This window comes from Harpia harpyja, chromosome 5 (assembly GCF_026419915.1).
Source record: "Harpia harpyja isolate bHarHar1 chromosome 5, bHarHar1 primary haplotype, whole genome shotgun sequence".
Classification (NCBI taxonomy): domain Eukaryota; kingdom Metazoa; phylum Chordata; class Aves; order Accipitriformes; family Accipitridae; genus Harpia; species Harpia harpyja.
Window position 1 is genome coordinate 74,861,453 of NC_068944.1, and position 23,713 is coordinate 74,885,165.

Genomic DNA, 23,713 nt, shown 5'->3' on the forward strand with positions numbered 1-23,713 from the left:
TTGCTATGAAAATGATGCTATGAGACTAAGTAATATGAGAGAATGTGATACATGATGAGAAATCAGACAAGGGGGCATGGGAACTGCAGGCATGAGTACGTTAATAATAAACCAAAACATTTTAAAATATTAAACAATGCTTTGAATTATTAAAATAAAAACAGAAGAGCTTATTCTTGTGATAAAGTAATAGCTATTCCCACATTCTAGAAAGCTCACAGATGAGACTGGAAAATCAGAACAATTTAGGCTGGAAGGAAATGCTAGACGTCCTCTTGCCCAGCCCACTGCTCAAAACAGGGCCAACTTTGATGGTCGTTTAGGTTTTTCACTGTCCTATACACTCAAGTTTTGAAGATTAATAAGCATGGAGATCCCACGTTCTCTCTGGGCAACCAGTTCCAGTGTATGATAACCCTCATGACTGGAAAAAGGGAATTTTTTATTAGGAAAGTTTTCCATCACTGCAACGTGTTCACTGACTCTCACCCTTACACTGGGCACCTCTGGGAAGAATATGACTCCATTTTCACTGCATCATTTTGGAATCAAGGAAAGAATAGGAATTACCCCAGTATTCTTCTCTTCTACAAACTGAACAGATGCAGCTCTTTGAACCTGTCCTCATCCGTCCTATGCTCCAGCTTGCCAATCATCTTGGTAATACTGCTGGACTGATACCAGTATGTCAATATTGCTATTGTACAGGGAGCTCAAAACTGGCCTTGGTTCTAAAGGCAATGTCTCTCAAATGCCAAATCGAGGAGAATAATTACTTTCCTCAACTTGCTGGCTACAGTCTTGATACCATACACAAATTAAGCAAAATCAACTAATTTCTACCAATGAGACGACAGTAGCGCACAGCAGAATTTCTCAAAGCACTCTATTTATGGAGCATTGACTAAAGAATTACATTAATCAGTTCCATTATTTGCATCTAGTTTGCATGCTTGCTTCCTCTTATGCTTACCAATGAAACTAAAATTCAGTATTAATTCAAAGATAGAACACTAACAGTAAAAAGAAGTATTCATGCTACTACAATTAATTTGCTCAGGGAGTGGATGGAGTGCACATCTATGCAAATAATTGTATTCTGAGTCCTTAAGTATATGTAAGCACTCATAAGAAATTTCCTCATTAAGAAATTAAGAAATTACCCAAACTCAGTTTTTTAAATATATAATTACATCATTAGTTACACAATATAAATTAGACTATAAAACAAAATGTTCTTAAATAAATTCCTATATAGAGTCCTTTCTGATGCGCAGCTTTACAATTACTTTTTCTTTTCATTCCTAACAATGTGGAATACTTCTGTGAGGGTTAGAGAAAATACTGCTGAAGAAACGAACGTGTTGGCTCCCAAGAATTAATTTTATTATGCTATAAGCACAATCTTTGGGCATGTTCATCTCCCATGGAAAAACGCTTTATTGTATGCAACATATTACCAGAAAATTAGGTCAAATTGTTTGACTAGCCACTGCAATAGACCTATCAATAAAAAAACAAACAGAAATCCTGAGCAAATAAATATACGCAATATATATAAGCCTTACTTAGTCTAAAGAACAATGGGCTCTAAGAGATAGGATTTATTTTTTAAAGCAATATTGAAGGTAAAAATATTTAACATAAAAGACAACACTGGATTAGGACTGAGTGGAGATTAAGTTGGTTTGGTAGTTAGCAGTCTTTTAACCTTTAAGTGGATAACAATTAAAAAAAAATCCTGTTGGCATGAAGAGGGGAAAAAAAAAAACCAATTTACTTTGTTTCAGGATACACTACAAGCAGTTGACTGAAGTAGTAGAGGGCTTGGGCTTGATCCTTCTAACCTTACATGCTTCTCTGGTATTTTAGCCTTTTTTTCCTCCCTCCTGATAATTTTACTTTACGGTGTTTTCAAATAACATATATCATTGGGAACAGCAGATCCACAGGCTGAAGCTTCTATTAAAAAATAAAGCTTCTCAGAACTATTTTAATTCCTCAGATTTTTAAAAACATGGTCAAAATGGGAATTTGAAAAGCTAGGAAGAATGCAGATTTTTAAATTACAGTAGCAAGTATACACTAATTAGTAGGTTTCGGGATATAATTATTACTTGAAAACCAGTATATGTAAATTGTGTAGCACGAGTTCTAGTCAATGCAGAAAGGTACAAAATTGATTCACAGGTCACTAACAGTAAAGCATTTAAACGCTCTGAGTGGCAGAGAATTTAATTTCAATACCTCATTACCAACAAATATGAGAAAATTGACAGTATTGCACTGTTAAACTGAGGTTATACTGGGTTAAACAATTTTTAAAACTACTGGTTTTATAGAAAACCACATTTGAAAGTTCAAATAAGAATTTTTTCAGAAAAATAATAGAAAGGGGAGATTTAGAAAGATACATACCATGTTTTCTACTCGGAGCTCAAAAGGCATAGGGTTGTACACCATCAACTGAACTTCACATACATCTCCCTGGACCCACTGGAAGTCTACATGAAATGATTATAGAATTAATGCAGGAATTACCTAATCATAGTGTTATAAAAAAGTAGCATCAGCTGAGCTGTCAGACTGCTGTATTATCTTTATGGTCTAAACTAACATCTCTGTATAATCTTCACAGCCCAAGTCCTATTCAAGTGCATTATGGGACACAAGCTATAAATCCCAGCCAAAACAATGGGTTAAAAGACCGGAAGCATTCATTAATACAGTAATAGTGCTCCAAAGACCCAACATTACATTGGCAAAATTAACTCAGGCATCAATTCAAAACAGTACTTAAACACATCCTTAAACACTTAAAGGCTTACATACTTGGAGCTAGGTACAGAATACACATAGCCTTGGATATTTAAGCCTCAGATAAGCAGCAACCAGATAAGGAATGAAAACAACAGGAACAAGGAAATTAAAAATAATGGAAACAAGTCTTCATATAGACACAGCTGATGATACGGAGTAAGTAAAAGATCACTCTAAATTAAGAAGGAAACAACTGCTCACCAGCAAGATACCACCTCAGTTTCCTCCTCCTAATTTTCTTCGGGAAACAGTAATTAATTTGGGAGATGCTGTGGGAGGGGAAGATGACACTAGGTTCTATAGATAAAATTTTTTTGAGGTTCACAAAATGGAGACTTAAGCAATACCAAAATTATTAAGTAACTTGCACTTAAGAAAGACAACGAACAAAAATAGGTCAGGCAATAAGATGTACTTCTGGCTTACATCTCACTACAAGAGACAGAGGTTCAACTTTAATGACAATTCACCCTGCCAAGTTTAAAATTTTGGTTGTTTTTTTTTTTTTTTTTAATTTAAGGAGGCAAGAAGTTTATGGAAGGGAGGTCAGCAGCAAAGACACAAGTTCTGAGGAACTGTTCAATGCTGAAAGATTATTTTACATCAGCACTTCATAATCTTTTCAGCCCACAAGATCCTGTCTAACTTCCAAATTTCTCACAGTTAACCACATGCACCTGATCTTCAGACTTAAAACTGAATGTGACAAGATTCTCCATACAAGCTGAGGACCTGCAGTCCAAATAAACAAAAGGTGGTTTAACTGTATTTGTTAAGAAATCATGAATATAAGCTAACCTATAATATACATAGATTAACTTTTGCTAGTTTACTCAATAATTTCAACATACATTACCAACACTTTTTTACGAGGATATTAGAAAGCATCCGGTAAAAAAACAGGATTATTAAGACTGTCATTCACAGCTGAAACCATCTGTACTCTAATTGTACATTCACAATGGTTTACCATCTGATTACATTTTGCAAGCAGTATTAGAGAGCTCAAGGGAGATGCACTTAATGCAAATGTTTAACTCCAATTAATGCTAGTGGAAATTAAAAACATACATTCAGAGATACTAACAGGTTATATTACTATGAAACCTGAAAAGTAAAACTGTTGATTAAAACAAAACGTTCAAAAGAACAACTGTATGAGATGTTCTGTAAATTTCCTTTTATTTAATTGCTTCTAAGTGTCCATAATGACTTACACATTCTGCAGTCCCCGAAAGAATCAGTTACTCCTCTGAAGAGGTATTGTACAGAGCTTCAAAGTTATGTAAGCACTGAAGCCCCATTACGGTTAACTGTATCAACACAGGCACTTGTAGTAGCCAAAGTAGACACTTCAGTCTTTCTAAATAAATTTCCACATTGTAAGAACTACAACAGGACTGGAATGTTCTTTCTGAAAATTATTTCAATGCAACCACGTAAAAAGCGATTCTGAAAAGTCAGTGACCAGAAAAACGTGTTGGAAACTCTTGATTTCATCTAAGTATTACTCTGAACTCAAACTATACATTTGTCTGATGCTTTAATCTCTTTCCTTCCAAAAATAAGAAATGAGCTTAGAATCCTTTACGTTTTACAGATATGATCCCTCCCTCAGTGTAGAAAACTCCCTGATCTACCTCCTTAGAATAGTTCTGAAACCGCGTGAAGCCGACGGTGGCAGCACAAGCAAAAGGCAGCACAAGAGGCGGCAGCTGCGGCGTGCTGAGAGGAGTGCCAGGCTTTCGAGGCCCCCGCCGGGTGTCTGAGGGGGTTTCTCAGCCCACCAGACCCTTTGGCTGCGCGTGGGGAGGCAGCGGCCGGCAAGGCCACAGGTCTCACCACACAGCGGCGGGCGAGACCTGGGCGGTGCCGGCTGTCCGCGCGCCCACGTCGAAGCGCGGGAAGCCGCAGATCGCCGGCCCCTGGGCAGCGCCGCAAACAGGGCATGCGCACGGGGAGCGGCGCCTGAGGGGAGCAGCGCGCGCAGGCTGCAGGGTGCGCGGTAAACGGCGACTGAGGGGAGCGGTGCCAGCGGCTCGCGCGGAAAGGGCTGCGGACCTCCAGAGGCTACTGGACAAAGAGCTTCACCAGCGAACTGACAGCACCTTGGAGCCGCAGGCGCCATGGTCTCTTATGACCCGTAGGAACAGGATATCACTTCAGTCTCCTTCTTTTAAGTACCAGCCAGCAACAGATATGAAGCCTCGGCAGAGGACAAAAACCCATGAGCAAAATTCACAGGGAGAAGCCGCACCAGCAGCACATAGTAAAAGCTGCAAAAGGACACAGCGAGTGCTAGTAGTGTGCGACTGTTGAGAGGCACTGAGGCACCTGTCTGCCAGCATGGTATACAGTCAAGGGAGGTTTGCTGCTTGCCAGGAGCCAAGATCTGGGATGTCAGAGGGAGATGACTGCCCCAGCTGGTTAAAAGCACAGACTACTGTCCCCTACTTCTTTTCCATGTGGACACCGATGACATGGTACAGCAGAACCTGGGCAAGGTCAAGCAGGACTTCAGAGCCTTGGGGGTGCAAGTAAAGGGACAGTTGCCCAAGTGATTTTCTTCTCTGTCTTGCCAGTCAGAGGTGGGGGTACAGGCAGAAGTCGATGCATCATGCAGATCAATACATGGCTTCCTGGCTGGTGGTGTCACTAGGGCTTTGGTTTCTATGATCATGGGCAGTCCTTCAACGAATACAGCCTGTTGGGGAGAGATAGGATCCACCTACCTAGAAGAGGCGGGACTAGGCTAGCAGATTGGCTGACTTCACGAATCGTGCTTTAAACTAACAAACTTGGGGTGTTAGTGTCCAAAGCTGTGACACCTGCATGTTCATAGGCAACAGGGTAGGTATGTGCACCTACAAGAGTAGTAAGGAATGCTCCCCAACCCTCTCCAAAGGCAAGAATCCTAAGTTTTATTGTTTCCAGTCAGAAAAGCTTATCAAGCTGAAAACTGAAAACATTTCCTCAAGACTTTCTAAAGGGTTTTGTTTCTTTTTGGTTTGTCAGTAGTACTTGATTTCCTTTGCTGTAACAATAATTTAACCAAAACATGGCTTACATATTTCCATTTAAGAAAAACACAGTTCATTTGATATTGCTGTTGTTTTAAATTAAATGCATGTCATTAAAATATTCTTTTTAGTTTCAAAGTTTATTAAATTTCTCATCTCCTTTCAAAGGAAGTCTCTTATTTTGTATATTCTTTTGTTTCTGAAACTTTGAGTGAAACATTATAGAATCATAGAATCATAGAATCATTTCGGTTGGAAAAGACCTTCAAGATCATCGAGTCCAACCATTAACCATGCCCCCTAAACCATGCCCTGGAGTACCCTGTCCACTCGCTTTTTGAATACCTCCAGGGATGGTGAATCAACCACTTCCCTGGGCAGCCCATTCCAATGTTTGACAACCCTCTCAGTAAAAAACTTTTTCCTAATACCTAACCTAAATCTCCCCTGCCTCAACTTGAGGCCATTTCCTCTTGTCCTATCTCCAGACACCTGACAGAAGAGACCAACACCCACCTCACTACAACCCCCTTTCAGGTAGTTGTAGAGAGCGATAAGGTCTCCCCTGTGTATATACTTCAAAAGGCAAATGCTTTACGGGATCACAAGCAGTTCAGACATCTCCTTTGGCTAAATAAAAACCTAAAAGGAGAAACTGCCCTGTGTAATATAAAACTCCTACAGTACACACAGCACATAAACAAATCCTAACTTAAACTGTTTCAAAAAATGCAGCTGCCTTTTGTATCCATCAAGGAACAAGAATACTGCATAATACAACTGTTTGACAGGATTAGCAATAAGGTTTTATTTAAATGAAAAAAACATGACAAGTTACACCTAAGAGATTAAATGTTAAAAATTTAATTGTGATTATTAAGAGAAATAATATAAGCTATTTTCCAGAGAAATATTTCTGTAACGGGAGAGCACTTTAAGATGTTCCCACACATCTACATTTTTATAATTTCTTATCCTTTACTTAATTCTTCTTATTCTTTTTTTAGATTTCTTTATCTTTTGAAATCAAAGGAGTACTGTAGCAAAGTAGCAGTAAGCCATGTCCATCCAAACTGCCAGATAATAATCCATACCTCTGCATATTACCCAATTCCTCATGTTTCAACTATTTATTGAAAATACACATCATCATAAAACAAATTAGAAAATGGGCATGTTCTTCTCAAGGTGAGAGATATCATCTTAATCATAATCAGGGGTTCACAGCACAGGCAGGTTAAGTCCAACATCTAACCTAGAAGACTGTGTGGAAAAAGCCCATAGCCCCACATGTTAGAATGAAGAAACCGTACAGAGAGATTCTCCGAGTACTGGCTCTGCAGAGCAGGCACAATCCAGATGAACAAGCCAAGTAGTTGCTACACTGCTGGAGAAAATTAATTTTAAAAGTAGATGAAAGAGGACTGTTAGAAGGGTAAAAAAGGAGAGAGACAAAAAAGGAGGTGTCCCAGGGAGCAGTGCAATACACTACAATACAAATACACTACCACTAACAAGAGAAACTGAGAATATAGGAAATGGAAAGCATTCCCCACCTTTCATATGCATTCATGCTTGAAAGGGACAGGGAGCAGGGGACAGAAGTTCAGGTGCTGAGGAGCACACCTGCTTGTCCTTCTCAAGTTTCTGCCCTAACTTGTTTCTGAGCTACCTATTTGAAAAGTAGTTGGAGCCACTACCTACGATGACCTGCTAGATGTTCAGTATTTTACAATTCAAAGCATGATACAGAAAATCTAACAAACCTTGGTGACATTTCCAAGTATTGTTTTTCTACTTTTTCTTTTTTTTTGGTAGTTACTCTGTACTAAAATCAGTGACATAAGGAGGCAAGTTAAGAAAAACAACATTCTGCAAATTTCTGTATTGAAGTTTTTACAATCAGTTCTGTCCATTGTCACACAAGTCCTTTTTGTGCTGACACTAATGCTTATGTTAAAAATTATCATGCACATGATATGCACAAAAGCAACAAAAAGGACTACCAATATTTGTAACTTAATCCAGGATTTTAAACAAGCCTTGTAATCTATTTCCAATGGCACAATTACGGCACTGAAGAGCTTTGTAATGAATGACATAATCCTCTAGCAAAAGATAACTAGTATTCCAAACATTGTTTATAAGGCTTTTTTGATTTTTTTGCTGAACTGTCTTTAAGAAGAACTGACTAATCAGACAGTTAATCATTCTGAGTTTACGTTAAATCATAATAGGATATCAACTAGATGCATCTGAAAGAGATAAACTGAAAACCAATTTTAAAACCCAATGGTCTAACATCAGGATTCTATGGGTGTTGAACTACCACACTCCAGTTTCCTATGGATTTGCATCTTTTGTGCAAGAAACTGCAGCTCATTCATCCTAATTTCTTCATGTTCATGATGATACCCTTATCAGAAAAGGGGAAACCCCAACAGTGCATCTAGCTCAGGGCACCACACATGGTAACTGGCTAAGCTGGCTGCTGCCAAACAGAATGTGTCAGATCTAAGTTTTACCTGATTTCTCTTTTGTTTGAGAAGGAAATAAAACTAATTTATATCCTCTGAAAATCAGTTTTATCATCTATAAGACTTTGAAACTGTCCCACAGAGAACAAAGCTTTGCTCCTTCAGAACTTTAGGCTAAAAAACTGATTATTTCAAACACAAGAAAGTAATGTTCAGGTTTGCTTTCCTTGACCAAGAAAGATTTTCTAATTAATAAAACAATGGAAAATACTGCAAAATATTCTTACCTATTTTCTTATTTCGTTCTTCCCCACGACTGTGCGCAATAATTGGAGAATATATGAAGGGGCTTTTGGTTGACACATTCTGACCAAGTAGACTTTTCATTTTGTGAGGTCGAAGACTGGTCGGGAGGTTCAAAAGCTTAACAGATCTGTTGAGTAAAAACAATTTTAAAATATTTTATTTATTCTCTTCTATTTTATTTTATAATAGATGGTTGTGTTAAAAATGAACTGATAAATACTAAATGACAGTCTCAGTAGGTACTGATTAAAACACCTGAGATGGAAAACATGAAGTAAATACTTACAGTACAAAAGAAAGTAATACCAACTCAAGGAAACTAAAGACAAAGTTTCAGAAAGCTCTCAGAAAACAAATACCAAAGGAAAAACATCTTCTGTAGAAACCAACAAAACCCAAACTAGCCGGATCGGTGATCTGAAATCCAGCTATTAATTTCCAAGTTAAGTGCAGATAACAACAGATAGACCACAAGTCCAGTGCAGAAAACAACCAAGTATTTACCTTAAACCCAACCTAAAAGCCAGAAGAAATTTCATTGGACAATGTAAAGAACTTCTCCAAGGTGAATAAAACAGACTTTAAAACAGTTAAAATGCACAGAGTTGCTTCTAGAAGGAAGGAAATGTCCCAGAAATTTGAGTGGGTTTGTTGAATGACCAGAAAGCAATTACAAATAGACAGATAACAAATGATTTAGTGGACTATATCCCTGTTAGACCCAAATCCCTACAATACCATGCAGGGAAATCACTGGCCTTCCAAAGCTGATGAGAAATTAAAAGACTAAATATTGGGCATAAAAACAAGCAATAAATTAGTGGATATTCAGTAGAAGTAGCAGCATTATAAAAGCCTGTAAGAATCCTAGTTACTTAGAGTCAGGAAGGAACGAGGAAAGGAAAAACAAAAGGTGAATAAAGGCATCATTCAGCATCATAGCTATTTTGCTACAGTCTATTAAGCTTGAGGTATTTGTGCTTTTAATTAAGAACATCACCAAGAGATGAGAATCTCCCCTTTATAATCACTTGTGGATTAAATCTCCAACTTTTTTAAAATTTGGTTTTCAAGTAAAAAAAAAAATCCTACAGAATAAAACTACAGTTTTTGCCAATTGCTAGAGGCATCCCACCACACCGAGGTAGACAAGAGAGAATGAAATAAAATGCTTACAAAATTTTCCAGCAGTAAACATTTAAAAGATACTTAAAAGATATAGTAGGCATGTACCAAGACAAACAACAGAGTCTAGCTAAAATCCTAGGAGACTTCTAAAACCAATTAAGAGGCCAAGCACAAGAATGCTAGAAAACCCCAACTTGTTTAAAGATTAACTCCCTTCTTCCCCGCTTTCCTACCCAACTCCCACAGTAAAACTTATCTCAGTGGAATTCTTTGATAATGCCATAATAAACCAGAGAGGTTATAAATGTTACAGTACATGATTAAGTTGTCGTGTTTTATGAAGTTCTTCAAATAGTATGACAAGAACACTTGAGCACTAAGAAAGAAACCTGCCTTCCTCAGCTGTAAACTTAAGTGTCTTCACTTTGAAAAGCAGATAGGTATTCTTTTACATGTTCAGAGTTTTGCATCATTTACAGGATATAACTGAAGTAATTCACTTGCCAAAGCTACAGAATTATACTTAATTTCAAAACAATAAACTATTACTGAGAACATGAAAATAATGTTAAGTCCTCAGCACATTAAAGAACAGTTGTACCAATAACCCGCTAATAAAAACCACATACATACAAGAAAACAATTTAAAAATTACCCAGATCATTGAAAATAATGTGCTACTGCTGAAAAATAATGAAGCTGTCTGTGTAGTGTTACTCTTACATGTTATCCCCGATACAAGACACCTGATAAGAAGTTACTAGATAACACTAAAAGTATTTTGGAACAAGAAATAAATCACATCTATATATTATCTGTTGGTGATGCTTAGTGTCAGCAATTTGTTGCAATCATATGCAAAGTAACAGACAACAAGCCTGAGGAATAAAGAGAAAGTATGACAGATTGCTGGATATTTCATATTTTGAAACCTATTCTGATAGAATTTTGTTACGAATTAGAATGCAACTTAAAGCAAAACATGTAAATGATACTTATTTGAGGAAACATTAAATTTGATAAAGTGCTAATAAAAAGGAATTTTATTTTATATATAGAAAGAAGTGCTTTAGCTTATCCATCATTATTATATAAATACTGGTGGATAACCTTTTTAATCTTAATGCATGACAGTGGAAGTAATGTTCTTCAACCACATATTAGAAAGCTATACCCTCACAGGTCATACATAGAACATTAATTCCTTTGTGTGAAAAGCTTCAGTAACATACATTTTCTAGCCCCTGGCCCAGCCCAACTGAATTCAAATGAGTGACAATTATGAATTACAAAATAATTTCACTAGCTACCCAGAAGATCAAATCTTGTGTTTGGAAAAAGTTGTGTTAATTAAAAACAACCTTGCTTAGAGGGGAAATGAAGAAAATTTTAAAAACCCCACTCTACTAAGTAAACAGAGGGAAGGAAAAAAATGGCACTGAGTAAATTTAAAGTAGTAAGAAAAGTATATAAGGACAACCAAAAGACATCAGTGGTGAAAAGGAAGAAAATTCTTTCTTCTGTTAATTATATTAGTAAGAAAATTAGTTTTAACACAGGTAAATTATGAAAATTGGAGTAGCACATCTATTAGAATAGAAAGACAATAAATTATTCTATTTTGTATTACCAAAAATACTAGATATGATTTTACAGTATGCTATAATGGAATACTTTCCAATCCAACATGCTTTTAATTTCTGAAACTTCATCAAAAGAAATAAAGATTCATCAAGGAGGTTTCGAGATTGGACTACAGTATTTGAAATGTCAAAAAAAAAAAATCCCCAAATTCCAAAGGCTAAAAGAAAATACATAAAAATATTATAATATTTAAAGCACGTCAATAATAGACCAAGCATCTATTAAAAGACGATACACACAAAGAAAGACTACAAAGAATAGCATACTTAAAGGACTGCTAGTTAACATGAGTAACAGAATATGAAGATTTTGCCAAGCCAAATCTCTTCTATTGCTTTATAGGTATGGGGGGGGAAGTTAACAGTGCAACTATGTTCCAATTTCACTGTGGCATTTCAATGTTTGACAGTATTTTGATTAAGAAATCTGCATCCAAAATAAGCACTTCACATTAAATGGATTAAGAACTAGTAGACCATGAAATGCCAACAGTAAATAGAAGTCGTCATCATCAGTAAATGAGTATGTTTCTAGAGGGCTCTAGCATGGATTGAGTAATAAGCTTAGGTTATTCAACATTGATCAAAACCACATTTCCACACATTTATCATTTATGTCTCAAAAATTAACATTATTTAGCTCAAAGAGCTCTGCAGTCCTGCATCATGAGTATTTTCCAACTAGCTGGACAGCTCTACAATACACTAGGTCTGCTGTGCAGATGTAACTGGAGGCTTTACATTTAGATGCATCTAGCATTTTGTTGGATTACGGATTTTTATCACTATGGCTTTTATAGAACTTTCAAAAGACAAGAAGGGGGAAGGGGGAGAGGAGCACAAATGGCAATTCTTAGCTGTTAAATAATGTTGATATTTTCAACACTCCAAGCGCAGCCAGGTCAGCACAAGCTGATAGTGTAAATGAAGCCCCCGGATGGTGAGCAATTTCTTAAAGCTAGCCCTGGGAATAACAAGTAAATATAACGTGCTTGTCCCCTTCTCTCAGCATACAAAACATTTTAAGTGAGGCAGAGCCTTTCCCATTGAAGTCTTGGTAATCTGTTGCCAAAGTTTTGACTGGTCTTTATATGCATGACTCCTATAAAAAAAGGATTCAGTTGGCATTTCCCATATCTTCAGACTTGAATTTTCTTCAATATTCAGCATGGAGAAGAACAAAAAAGCGTTATGGAATACATTCAGTACAATCCACCTCCTCCATGGTTTAAAAGTTAAGCAAAAAGCAAAAACCTGAGATTAATTCAGGATTTAACACTTCACAGCTAAACACACGGCTGCTTTTTTAGCACAAGGTAAGGGTTAGACTCAAGGGAACTTTAGCATTGCATTTCTGCACCTATTTGACAGCCAAGGCAGACAGATACCATACACAGTCAGATTAAGGAAGGTAGTTTTGGTTTTATACTGTGTAAGACTTAAGATTATTCCTAGAACAGAGATCTGCAAGAGGCACTAAATGGCTGACAGCACTCTTGCTCCCAAAAGAAAATATTTTGCCTTAAAAACGTTTTCATGGAAGCTTTTGCTCTAACTTCTCTTTACAATCACATTAACTCAAGTACTAGAAAGGACTATACAAGTTTGCTTAATTAACTTCAATTTTTTTAATACTATTTAATTTTTATTTCTAAAAAAAAAGGCTAGGTTAAAATTTGCACTAAGTTTGTTGTCTAAAAACTTTCAGGAGAAGAAATACAGGCCTCCTTCATGTATTTAGCTGGGAACCTGCCTTCAGAATGTACTGACCAGGGAACTCATCAACACACAGACAGTTACCTGAACTTGTCATTGGGCATCTTTAAGGTAAATGGAAAATGAGTCAATACAGTCCACATACTCCAGTAATTCAACTCATCCTAAAGTGATATGTAAATTAGGTTAGAAAAACCTGGAAGTTACTATCTACGTGTCTTGACTGCAAATACGAGCTAGGATAGTCAAATATGACTAGTTTAGCTCTATACATAGATTTTTTGTGAAACTAAATCAACCCCAAGGTCAGCTGATAATAAATTACTCAAATAACTTTCCTACTGTAATATGTAGCTTTCATTCTAACAGTTAAGGTTTTGGGATCATATGTCCACATTACATGTTTTCCAGCAATTTGATACCAGCCACAACTCCAAAGTACACACTGCACCACTGAACAGGCAACACAGAGCAGGTATCTGCAGAATCATCCTAGATGATTTGTCAGTGCCAACTGAATCCACTGAGGGGACAGTGCTGGAAGACCTCAGGGAAGGTGCATTTTTCCCCATGAGTACACATTAAAAGTGCAGTGACCCAGGTGGCTAGTCAGTGCACAGCTTTCTACTTGGTCCAACCAGGAGAAAAAAAAAACCACTGTTGCCAGGACACCCCTGGAAACGGTGTGACCATTCTGATTCCGCATACAATTCCATCTGACCGCACACAACCATATGCTCCAGTCAAAACTGCACCTTAAGCAAGCACCTCCCACACAACAAACTGTTAGTGTGAACAGACCTATCATGTTAAATGCACTACAAATAGTTAGACAAGGTCTCTTCAGTAAATGTGAAAAAAAAAATTGAAGAAGTTAGAGAGAACATAGTAAAACTAGTTGTATCATGAAAAATGGTCATAAAGTAAAACATTCATTTTCATTTTAGAGACTAAAAGTAATATGAAAATAAATATAATTTTCACTCTTTGGTTATACACTTTATTATCTCTTTGTGATACCAGAACTCTTGCTTCATGAAATGTTTTATGACGTCCCACTGAGAACTCAAATCTCTACGAGAACTCTTCAATAACTTCTGCCATATTTTTTCTGAATAGCAATTTTCTTTCCTTCAAAAAGCCGCTTCTTGACAAAGATTTTCTTTTAGCTTTTTCTTTTATTATTGATGCCCAATGGCTGTATTCTCTCTCTGACTCTCTCTAATGCTTCATGCTAGGCTTTAATCTAAACAAGGTATTATTCATTGGACTGACTGCATGATATGCTTTGGCACACAGGCACAAAAAGGAACATAGATTTAGAATAGGCCAGTGAAGGTGCCAGCCTGAAAACGCATCATCTGGAAAGGAACAAGCTACAAAAGTCATCAGTTCCAGCTGAGTTCCATGCTCCACAGATGGAAACAGCACCCAACTCCTGGACCTTCAGTATGATCAGGCATTGAACTTAAATCTCAGCTGCAATGACAAAATAGTTTTCTTCAATTGTATCAGAAACTCTTGAGTGACAGTTTAAAAAAAAAAAAAAGCCTCTCTCCTTCTGAAACTAAAGGCCACAGAAGGTATTTTCTGCTCAAAGGCTCTATTTTTGCCTAAGAACTTTTCAAAACAATTTGACATTTCGACATTTTTCCATGTTACTGTGAACAACTTACGTAAACTGAGAAGACTACATCCTTCCAGTATCCTTTAAATTTTGACAGGTACTGTGGAAAAGTTAAAGATTGTATTTTGGAGTCTTACCTCACAATAGGCAATTTGGTGAATGGAACAGGAGGTAACTTCAAACCGTCTGGAAGAGTGATGAATTCCATTGTACCAGGGCATTTTGCTGTGTAGCTTTCCAAGCTCTGTGTTACATCTTTCTTTTCTAGAAAATAAATTTGTTTAAAATAAAATGAAAAAACTATTTCAAACTTACATGTAACAAAAGTTTATGATGAAGTTATAGCCTAAAGTTTTACTTGGTTTTTTTGTATTTATACAAAATAACTCTAATGGAATGCCAACTAATTTTTGCATACAATGCTTAGAGTTATGCTCCAGAAACCTTAATGAATGGATCAAATATAATTACGTGACCTTACGCAAGACAGTTTTCTGGACTTTTCAGAAGTTTTGAAGTGTCACTCTATACCTACTTTTTGTTAATTTTTCCATTATCAAAATACAAATATCTACAATTTATCTAGTAAATCTACATATCCAACACAATTGGCCTCTAAGCATGTTAAGGTTACTAATAAATAGCATTGTTACGTGAACAAGCCCTGCTCTGAAATATTAGCTGAAACAATACCAAAGCCAAAGAAAGAAACAAATTACTTTTGATGTTACCTTGTGTTAAAACTACCTTATTCTTAAAATAATGGTACTATAGTATGCTACTAAATCATAACAACTGGTAAGAAAATTTTTCTGTTTGCTTAAATTGCTTAAAAATACAAGAACATTCAAACAAACATATGTTATTTGGGTTACCTTCAATAATGGAAATAAATGCTTATGTATTTTATCAAAAAATTGTTTATAACAATGTATACAATTGTGTCTCCAGAAAAAAAAAGAAGTCTATTTGGAAATATACAGCCTGAACACAAAACTACATTTCTGTGATGAAATGGGAGTCTGCAAACAGAAATAAGCCTGAGAGTGTGTGTTTAGAGGGGAGAATGAGATAGGTGAAAAGTCTTAGACCTATATTGTTTTAAAGCACAGTAAACATTCCTCCTTATATGTGCTACCAATAAAAATAACTAGTCAATAACTAAACTGTTTCTAGAAAATACTTCAGAAATCAAAATACTCAAAAGAGAAAAGGAAAGAATAATAGCAAATACTGCTTTCCAAAAAACCTGCTTAGACAAGTGTATTGAGTTGATGGGGCAAGGTTTTGGTAGCAAGGGGTGCTGTAGGGGTGGCCTTTGGGAGAAGAGACCAGGAGTAGCTCCACGTTGGAGAGAGCCGGTTCCAGCCAGCTCCCAAAATGGACCTGCCACTGCCCAAAGCTGGGCCCATCAGCAATGCTGGTAGCATCTCTGTAATAACATATTTAAGAAAGGGTACAAAATGCTGCATAGCAGCTGTGAGAGGGAGCAGTGAGAAAAATGTGAGAGAAACATATCCTGTAAATGACGCCACTGGCCGAAACGCCACCTTGGGCCTTGAAAGGCACAAACATGATGTTTGTGCTGCCCACATCAATCCAGCTTAGTTTGTAAGCTTCCAAGGCCATGAGTACATACTCTTTCAAAGCAAATAAACATTAACTGTAATCGCCTTCACACTGAAATTAATGCCACATAACTGAAAAATTGCCTTGGTTGTGTCTGTGTTTCATTGAACTGTCTCTTGAACCATTCACTACATTTTAATTTTGTGTAGGAAATGTTCCCAAAAATACATTATTAGACATACACACACACTCAGATCAGCACAGCACAGCCAGGAGTTGTAGTGGTTCAAGACAGTATTTTCACAAAAATTTCAGGCTACAGCATTCAGGTTGTTATTTGCCATGTTATTTGAGCAAGGGCACATAGTACAAGTAGAATCCGCCGAGGTGGAAAGCATCACAGCTACCAAGAATGATGAAGACAACACTACCGTATGCACTTAATTCTGCTTGAAACTGGAGGTCTGTCATTCTGAAGAATTGGCTTTCATTTCCTAGTGTGAAACAGTCAATTACTGTATTCAAAGAAAGCATGCTGCCACTTGCAAAAAGAATTTGTTTATAGATTTGAGTTGCATTTTTATTTCACAGTGGAAGCTCAGCATGCTTTCTGGAAAGACAAGGCTAAAACAAGACATTTTTCTATGCTGATATTGTATGAAATGCAGTTTAAAACATGCTGCTGCCAAGCCAGCAGTTCTATTACTTTTTACTTGGCACCACATCTCAGCTGAGATGCTAAAGGAATCCACATCAATAGGACATATTAAGATGCACTCATGATGCAAAAGAGCAAGAGCTGCATGATCTTGCCTGACAGCCACTTCTGAAAGCAAATGTTGGAGCCTTTCTCTGTCAACTGAGCACCTCTGCTACCTGACCTCTGTGGTATGAATGAATGATACAAATTTCTCTACTTAGTCAAATTTGCAAAGCTTTATAGTTGCCAAAAACCTGCTACAGACTGCTACTTTCAAACAGCTCTGAATTCTCCTAGCATCTGCCTGGCTGTCATCATATTTTGACACAATCACAAACTGCACAAACTTCCTGGGAAGATCTATTCAACTACTAAGTCTCCCAACCCATAGTTTAGAAGACTGACTGTGACTGAAACAGTTATCACCGGTACTTATCTTTCTCTTTGCAAAGAAGAGATAGAAAACAGCTACTCTTGGAGGTCTTTACCCACCTAGTGCCTTCATGCTTGTATACATCAGCAGGAAGGCATTCATCACTTGATCCTTTGACCTGTGAATTCACCTCAACCGCTTTAAAAGCCTGCACTGCAGCTAGAAACACTACTGGATACTCATGTAGGTATTACAGAGACTCATTTATTGAGTGAGAAATGATGGACTATTTCCTCACCTGGAATAACTACAGTCATGATTTTTTTTTTTCCTACAGTTTCTCTCCAGACTCATTGAAAGATCAGGATCATAGAACGGCTGCAACCAATAAAGCTGAACAAAGCCATAGTCAGTATTGCCACTCGAGCACATACTTCTCAGTTTGTTTAGTATAACCTCAGTACAATTTCCCCATTTCATACCAAATTCTTTTCATTACGTTTTTTTAGCTGCTTCTGACCACTGAAAATTTTGCAAGTCCACCAATATTCTTGCTAATTTTTTGCTTAATTACTTCATGTCAACACCACGAATGTTGGTTTTGTCCCAAAGGTGCTTCAAAACTTCTTCTAATATGAGAACACAAAAATCTGAAAGCTTCAGTTGCACAGTTAGAAACCATTTGTGACTGAAAGCTCTAAATGTGAAAAAGAAAAGTCTTTCTGCTAGTTTCACTATAATGTGACGCAGTATTTCACAATAATGGAGCCATTGAAAAATCAGACCTGGACAGGAAAGAAGGTCAGTTATAGACTAATATTTTTAAAGCACTTCAGTAACTGTGATTTAACAGTATCACACAAACAGCATTTCATGCCTTGGCAGATAACAGAGAAAATTAGAAGAGCACAATTGCTATAACTGTACGATTTAGCTCTTCAATACTTGAAGAAATTTAAAATATCTGTACTCGGTCTCTGTGACAGTCTGACAAATTATAGTCAATGTCTCAAACATTCGTTAAAGAACTTTGGTAGAGAAGATGGCCTCTGTAAAAGCGCTGGAGTTGTGTGAACAGGACAATGTGGCCGGAGGAGAGGGCCCCATGGAGGGTGGGACCGCGCTTCTCAAAAGCAGCAATTCCTTATCCTCAGCAACCATGAGAAGGAGCACAGCATATACGCCTGGAGGAGGGGGCCCCACAGAGGACGGGACTGCACTTCTATCTGAAGTGGTCATGCCAGCAGGGAGAGAGAGGCAACTCCCCAATGAACCCCCAAGCTCACCGACTGACTCCAGAGAACCCTGGGAACGTGAACTGCGCGTTGAGACCACCGACTATAAAAGAAGGGAGGATGAGTTCTCGGCACATGCCCTCCAGAACTGGATCTCTAGACTGGCTGGACCAATGCTGGACCCAGGACTGGTGAAACCCTTTTCTTTTCTTTCTTTCTTTCTCTCTCTTTTTTCCTCTCTTTTCCCCAATCCCTACGCCTCATCTTTTTAAACATAAACCATTGATCAAGTATGAGACTAGGAGTGGATCTAGCCACCCCGGGCTCCTTTTTAGAAGGAGTCCAGAAAGCAAGGGGGTCCGCTCTGAACCTCATGACTCAACGGGAGGGCTCTCCTCCTGACACAGTTTCATGTTCCTTTTTCCGCTCCTTTTTCTACACCTCCCTTCTCTTGTCAAACAACGGCTTAATGACATGATGCAAGGTTCATATTGATAAGTTCACTTATACTTGGGCAAGGTTAGCTTGGTTGAATAAATGTTGATTGTTGTTTGAACTCCCCTGGTGTCGTTTCACCTGAATTCTGACAAAGGAAATCCACAAACCCGAGTCGCTCCAACTTTGGGATGCAACAGTCTCAGTCACTACCTATTAAAAACTAAGTCAAATATTAAAAATACAATATTTGTTCTCTGGCAAACAACTGGTTGATCTGGTTTTGATGAAGTCATTGTGTCCCCTGCAGAACAACCTACAGCAAGGTAGAATGAAGAAAGGGAACATTCTATGTCTGACCTGCCAACTACACTGGAAGACAAACAGCTTTCTATTTCCTTATGCAACTTGCTAAAATATTGAAAAAGGAAGTTGGGAAACAAATAGCTAAAAGCCTTCTGACTTCAATTTTCCCTTGGTGATAAGCCCAGAATCAACATTTTAACAAAAAACCTAGTATCCAGGGTTCTTTGTGCTGGCTGAGCTTTTCCTTCCCCCTTGAAAACAGCAAATAATGTTCACAAAGGAGAAGTCCGAGGAGACCTCCTGCAGCAGTCAGCCCCTGAGAAGTGGCAGACAACTGGCCTACCCAACTCTCTCAGGAACAAAGAGTCAAACATCTCTTTGGTAAGTTACTAGTAACATGTAACAAGACAGAAAAGTCAGTCTGACAGCAGAAAAAGCAAGAGAAACAGTAGTTTCTGCACCCAGAAACACAGACATTTCCTTCACAAAAAAAAAAAAAAAAAAAAATTGCTTGGCGAGCCCTCTTACAATTAGGAAAGAAAATAAGTCAGTGTCTGCTGCCAGGGAGATCTTCAGCATCACCCTGCCATCAAGACACAGTGTGTTCTTTAAACTAAAAAAGAATTTCAAAAAGGGCACAAAATACATTAAGACCCTCACAAAAGCTGAAGTAGAAATTGAGTATTCATAGACAGTAACCACTACAAACTTTTTACCTTGAAGTTAATCACTAGATTATAGCATGTATGCAAAGGTCTTCATGACCTTTCAGGTAGTCCCTCATCTCTAGTTTCACATAGATGCAGATGGACAGTAAGCAACCTATTTGTATACTCAGTACATCACTCTTCAGTACCACAAGCAAGCTAATGTTCTAAGTGAAGTGCCTTAGCAAGACTTGCATGATCAATCCACTAATTCAGTATTTCAGTTGTTTAATTCAGCAGAACTGAGCAGATCTCCTCTAATTTGCAGGCAAGCATCACCTGTTTTTCCGTTACATTAAGTCTGATAGGTATTAGATGACAGCATTTTCTACAGTTTTAGTAAACAGCATCTCTAATATTTTTCTGAAAAATACATGGAGCAAGTAAACACGACTTCAAACTGCTCAGAGATCTGATACTTGAGCAAGTTGCTTTGAAAGCAACAGAAGGAATGCTGGGTTTTCACTCCAATATTCTCTACTGCAATAAATCTCAGCACTTTTACCTAAGTTTTCATACTGCCCTGAACAGCTACATTTCAGACTCCTACCTATATTCATTAGGTCATCAGTTAGACAGGAAGCACGTGCAATCTGACTGGCCAACTGGATGACAAAATAACCAAAGCGAGTGAGAATTAATGGTCTTTTTTCCCTCTTTTAGGTCTTTTGCCTCCTCAGGGCACTGTTAGGGTCTACCTTTTCTATGTATAAACAACTGTCATGAGACTGGAACAAAATTAATAAATTAACATCTCTGATCTGCTCTCCACACCATGTTTTGTCATAGACTCAAAAGCTATTCTTATGGGGAAAACCAGAGAGGCACTGGCAGACCACATGAGTCCTCTTTCTTTGAGAAATCAAGGAAAATAAATCTCTGAATACAATGGAGACTAAAACTAATAAAATTCACAGTTTGACATGGAAAAGAGCAGGAACAACAAGAAAATAATTAATCTATGCTACCCACAGACCTAGACGCACTTTCATGAACAGATCATCATGAAAAATATCCAAGAAAGTGGCTCCATCCATACAAAGATGAGAATGAGAGCAAAAGGATTCAGTTATTTGTTGGGTAACAGCTCATCTTTGAAAAAGAAATTATCAGCTTTACTACTAACTTGGGGGGGGGGGGAGATAATCTTTCCAACATAGACAAAAAGAAGAGTTATGTGTGTGTCAGAGTAATGTTTTCTGCTTTTAAGATAACCACCACAGAGACAGAATGAGAAGAGATTGACTAAACACACCACAGTCTTCTATGACAAGATTTTTAGTAATTATATAAAATGTGTACACATCAAGTCACAGCCAGTTTGAAATTCACAGCTAGCACAAAAATATTTTTAGATAAAATCTCATGAAAAATTGTCATAGCTGAAGTCAGAGTTCAGAAACATGCCATTAAAATTTTGGTATCTAGTTCTCCACCATATCTGAAAACTTCAGATGTCTGTATACTTTGAATACTACAAAAATATATTTTGTACATACAAAATCAGTATGTAAAACACTGAACAATATTAATAATTTTTTCATGTTACAAAATACCAGAAGACCTACCTCAACATAAAGTGGAGCAAATTAAGCATAGATAACTTCCATGATAAAAAAAATTAAGGACTGCTGCAAAGCTCCTTCTGAGCAAATTAGGCTTTGTAAAAATTTACAGATACAATGGGATAACTGTTAAACACATCTCATTTTGTATTTTGGGTGGAAGAAGCACAGAGACAGAAGATGGTAAGAACAACACACTCATTTCTGTAGGACATTTTTCCCAATATACTGTTATGCAAAGTCACAGGAATTTGGCCTGAGGGGATTATCATGATTGAATGTTTCAATGCCTCCACTAGTGACACACAGAGAAGAGACTCTTGCTTGAGAAAAGGACAGTTTAATTGTTTAAAAACCTAGACAATTGGCTGAAAACTTAAAATGAAGAGTCAGCTCTCTCTACTAACACATAGTTGAGTTTTCCCATCCTTTTGAAAAAACACGTTTCTTCAGTATCACTCCTAGACCTTACTCTTCTTTTCTTAGCACATCCAATCATGCTCAATGGACATCATGTGGGGAGTTCACCAAAGTACATGGATGACCTTTTTTAAACATGGATATTTGTTTTTACATATAAAGAGCTACTTTCAGTAGCAGCCTTGTTTCCAGTGCCTTCATTTGGGTTTAGGCTAAAGAGAGCAGTATTGAGTCTGTTAAGTGTCATAAAATTCATTCAAATGTTAGTAACATAGCTTCCTTCAGTACAAAAATATTAGCTCTTAAAAATACAGCACAAATTCTTCATGTCTTTACATTGCCAATTAAAGTATGTCTTCCCCAAACTAATCTTTTTTTTTCTGGAACACAAAAATTGCAACTTGTCTTCATTTGAACACTTGTATCTCTTCCCTCAATTAATCACATCAGGCTTCTTCAAAAATCAGAGGTAACTGCATGAAGATAGGAATTTTGAGCTAAAGCTCAGAAACTTCATTTTGTTCATGAATGACTTAAAACAAATTAATAGGAAACTTCTGTCATAAAGAAATGTACTGTTTTACTGTAATAACCAATCTTCTGTTTTACCTAAGAATTTGGATATGGTGTTGACTGGAGTTTTTCTCTGTACCTCATCAACATCCAAGTCTAAACAAAGGTAAATCATGTGTGAAAGACTTTCAGGTTTGTTTATAATGCTAGACAATTTGGATCAGTCTTCATTTTATTCACAGTACACTATTTTTTCTTTCATATAACATATGACTTAAAATAAAGTTGGTCTTCATATTTTGTGCTACACAAATGAATTTAAATCTTTTATCACTGTTGCTAGTTTACTTAGTCCCATTTATTTATTCCACTTCAAAAAAAAAGAAAAATTCACTGAATTAGGATCTAAACTAGAGTTATTCAAGAAACACAAGGATAAGCAGATTATTATTTGAAACAGGTAAACATGCGTAGGTATTGTGGTTTTCCTCTTAGCAACCTTCACTTTCTACATAGTCTAAAAGACATGTATTTCAGGAAAATAAATTACACCATCTTAATAAAGCAGTTCAAGTGAAGTTATTTAATAAGCCACTTGTCTCTAGAAAACACCAGTTCCAGAGAGAGATTTTAGAAGAATAAAACAAGCTCAGAAGAGTTTTACCCTACTGCTACTATTTTGAATTTAAAAAAAAAAGGGGGGGGGGGTAAAAAAGCACGGAAAAGGGTTGCAGATAAACAACTTCCAGGAACAAGAGCACATAACAGCGCTGAAGTTTTATAGTACACAACTGAAGAAAACACAGAACTAGATGAAAAGCAGCAAAATTCATGGTACCATGATGAATAAGAAGAGCTAAGTGGCTTCTAAGAAGCTTCCTCCCACATTCATGTACAACCTCCTAAGTCTTTTATTACAATATGTCAGAAAGCATTTACATTCAAGCTTTTCTTAATATATTCATTCTTATACTGTGTTGTGCCACTGCTATACATCGAACACATGAGGTGACAAGTCTGTTCAATTACATTTGTTTTATACATATATACACACAAATATACTTTTTTATATATATATGTACACAGATAAGATGTGGCACTATGCTGAAGCTGTAAAAAGATTCCCAATTAATGGCTAAGAACCTACCATGCT

At 37.1% G+C, this 23,713-nt stretch overlaps 1 protein-coding gene across 2 annotated transcripts in view; it reads right to left on the minus strand.

Annotated features, from left to right (window-relative positions):
* The window catches only part of TRAPPC9 (trafficking protein particle complex subunit 9), a 521,077-nt gene that overhangs the window by 456,403 nt on the left and 40,961 nt on the right, over positions 1-23,713 (minus strand). For both annotated transcript variants that reach the window (XM_052787671.1, XM_052787670.1), the window contains 3 exons: positions 14,875-15,001; positions 8,605-8,750; positions 2,419-2,504 (listed from right to left, as the gene is read on the minus strand). In XM_052787671.1, the coding sequence (XP_052643631.1) occupies positions 2,419-2,504; positions 8,605-8,750; positions 14,875-15,001 (359 nt within the window). The remainder of the gene's footprint in view (positions 1-2,418; positions 2,505-8,604; positions 8,751-14,874; positions 15,002-23,713) is intronic.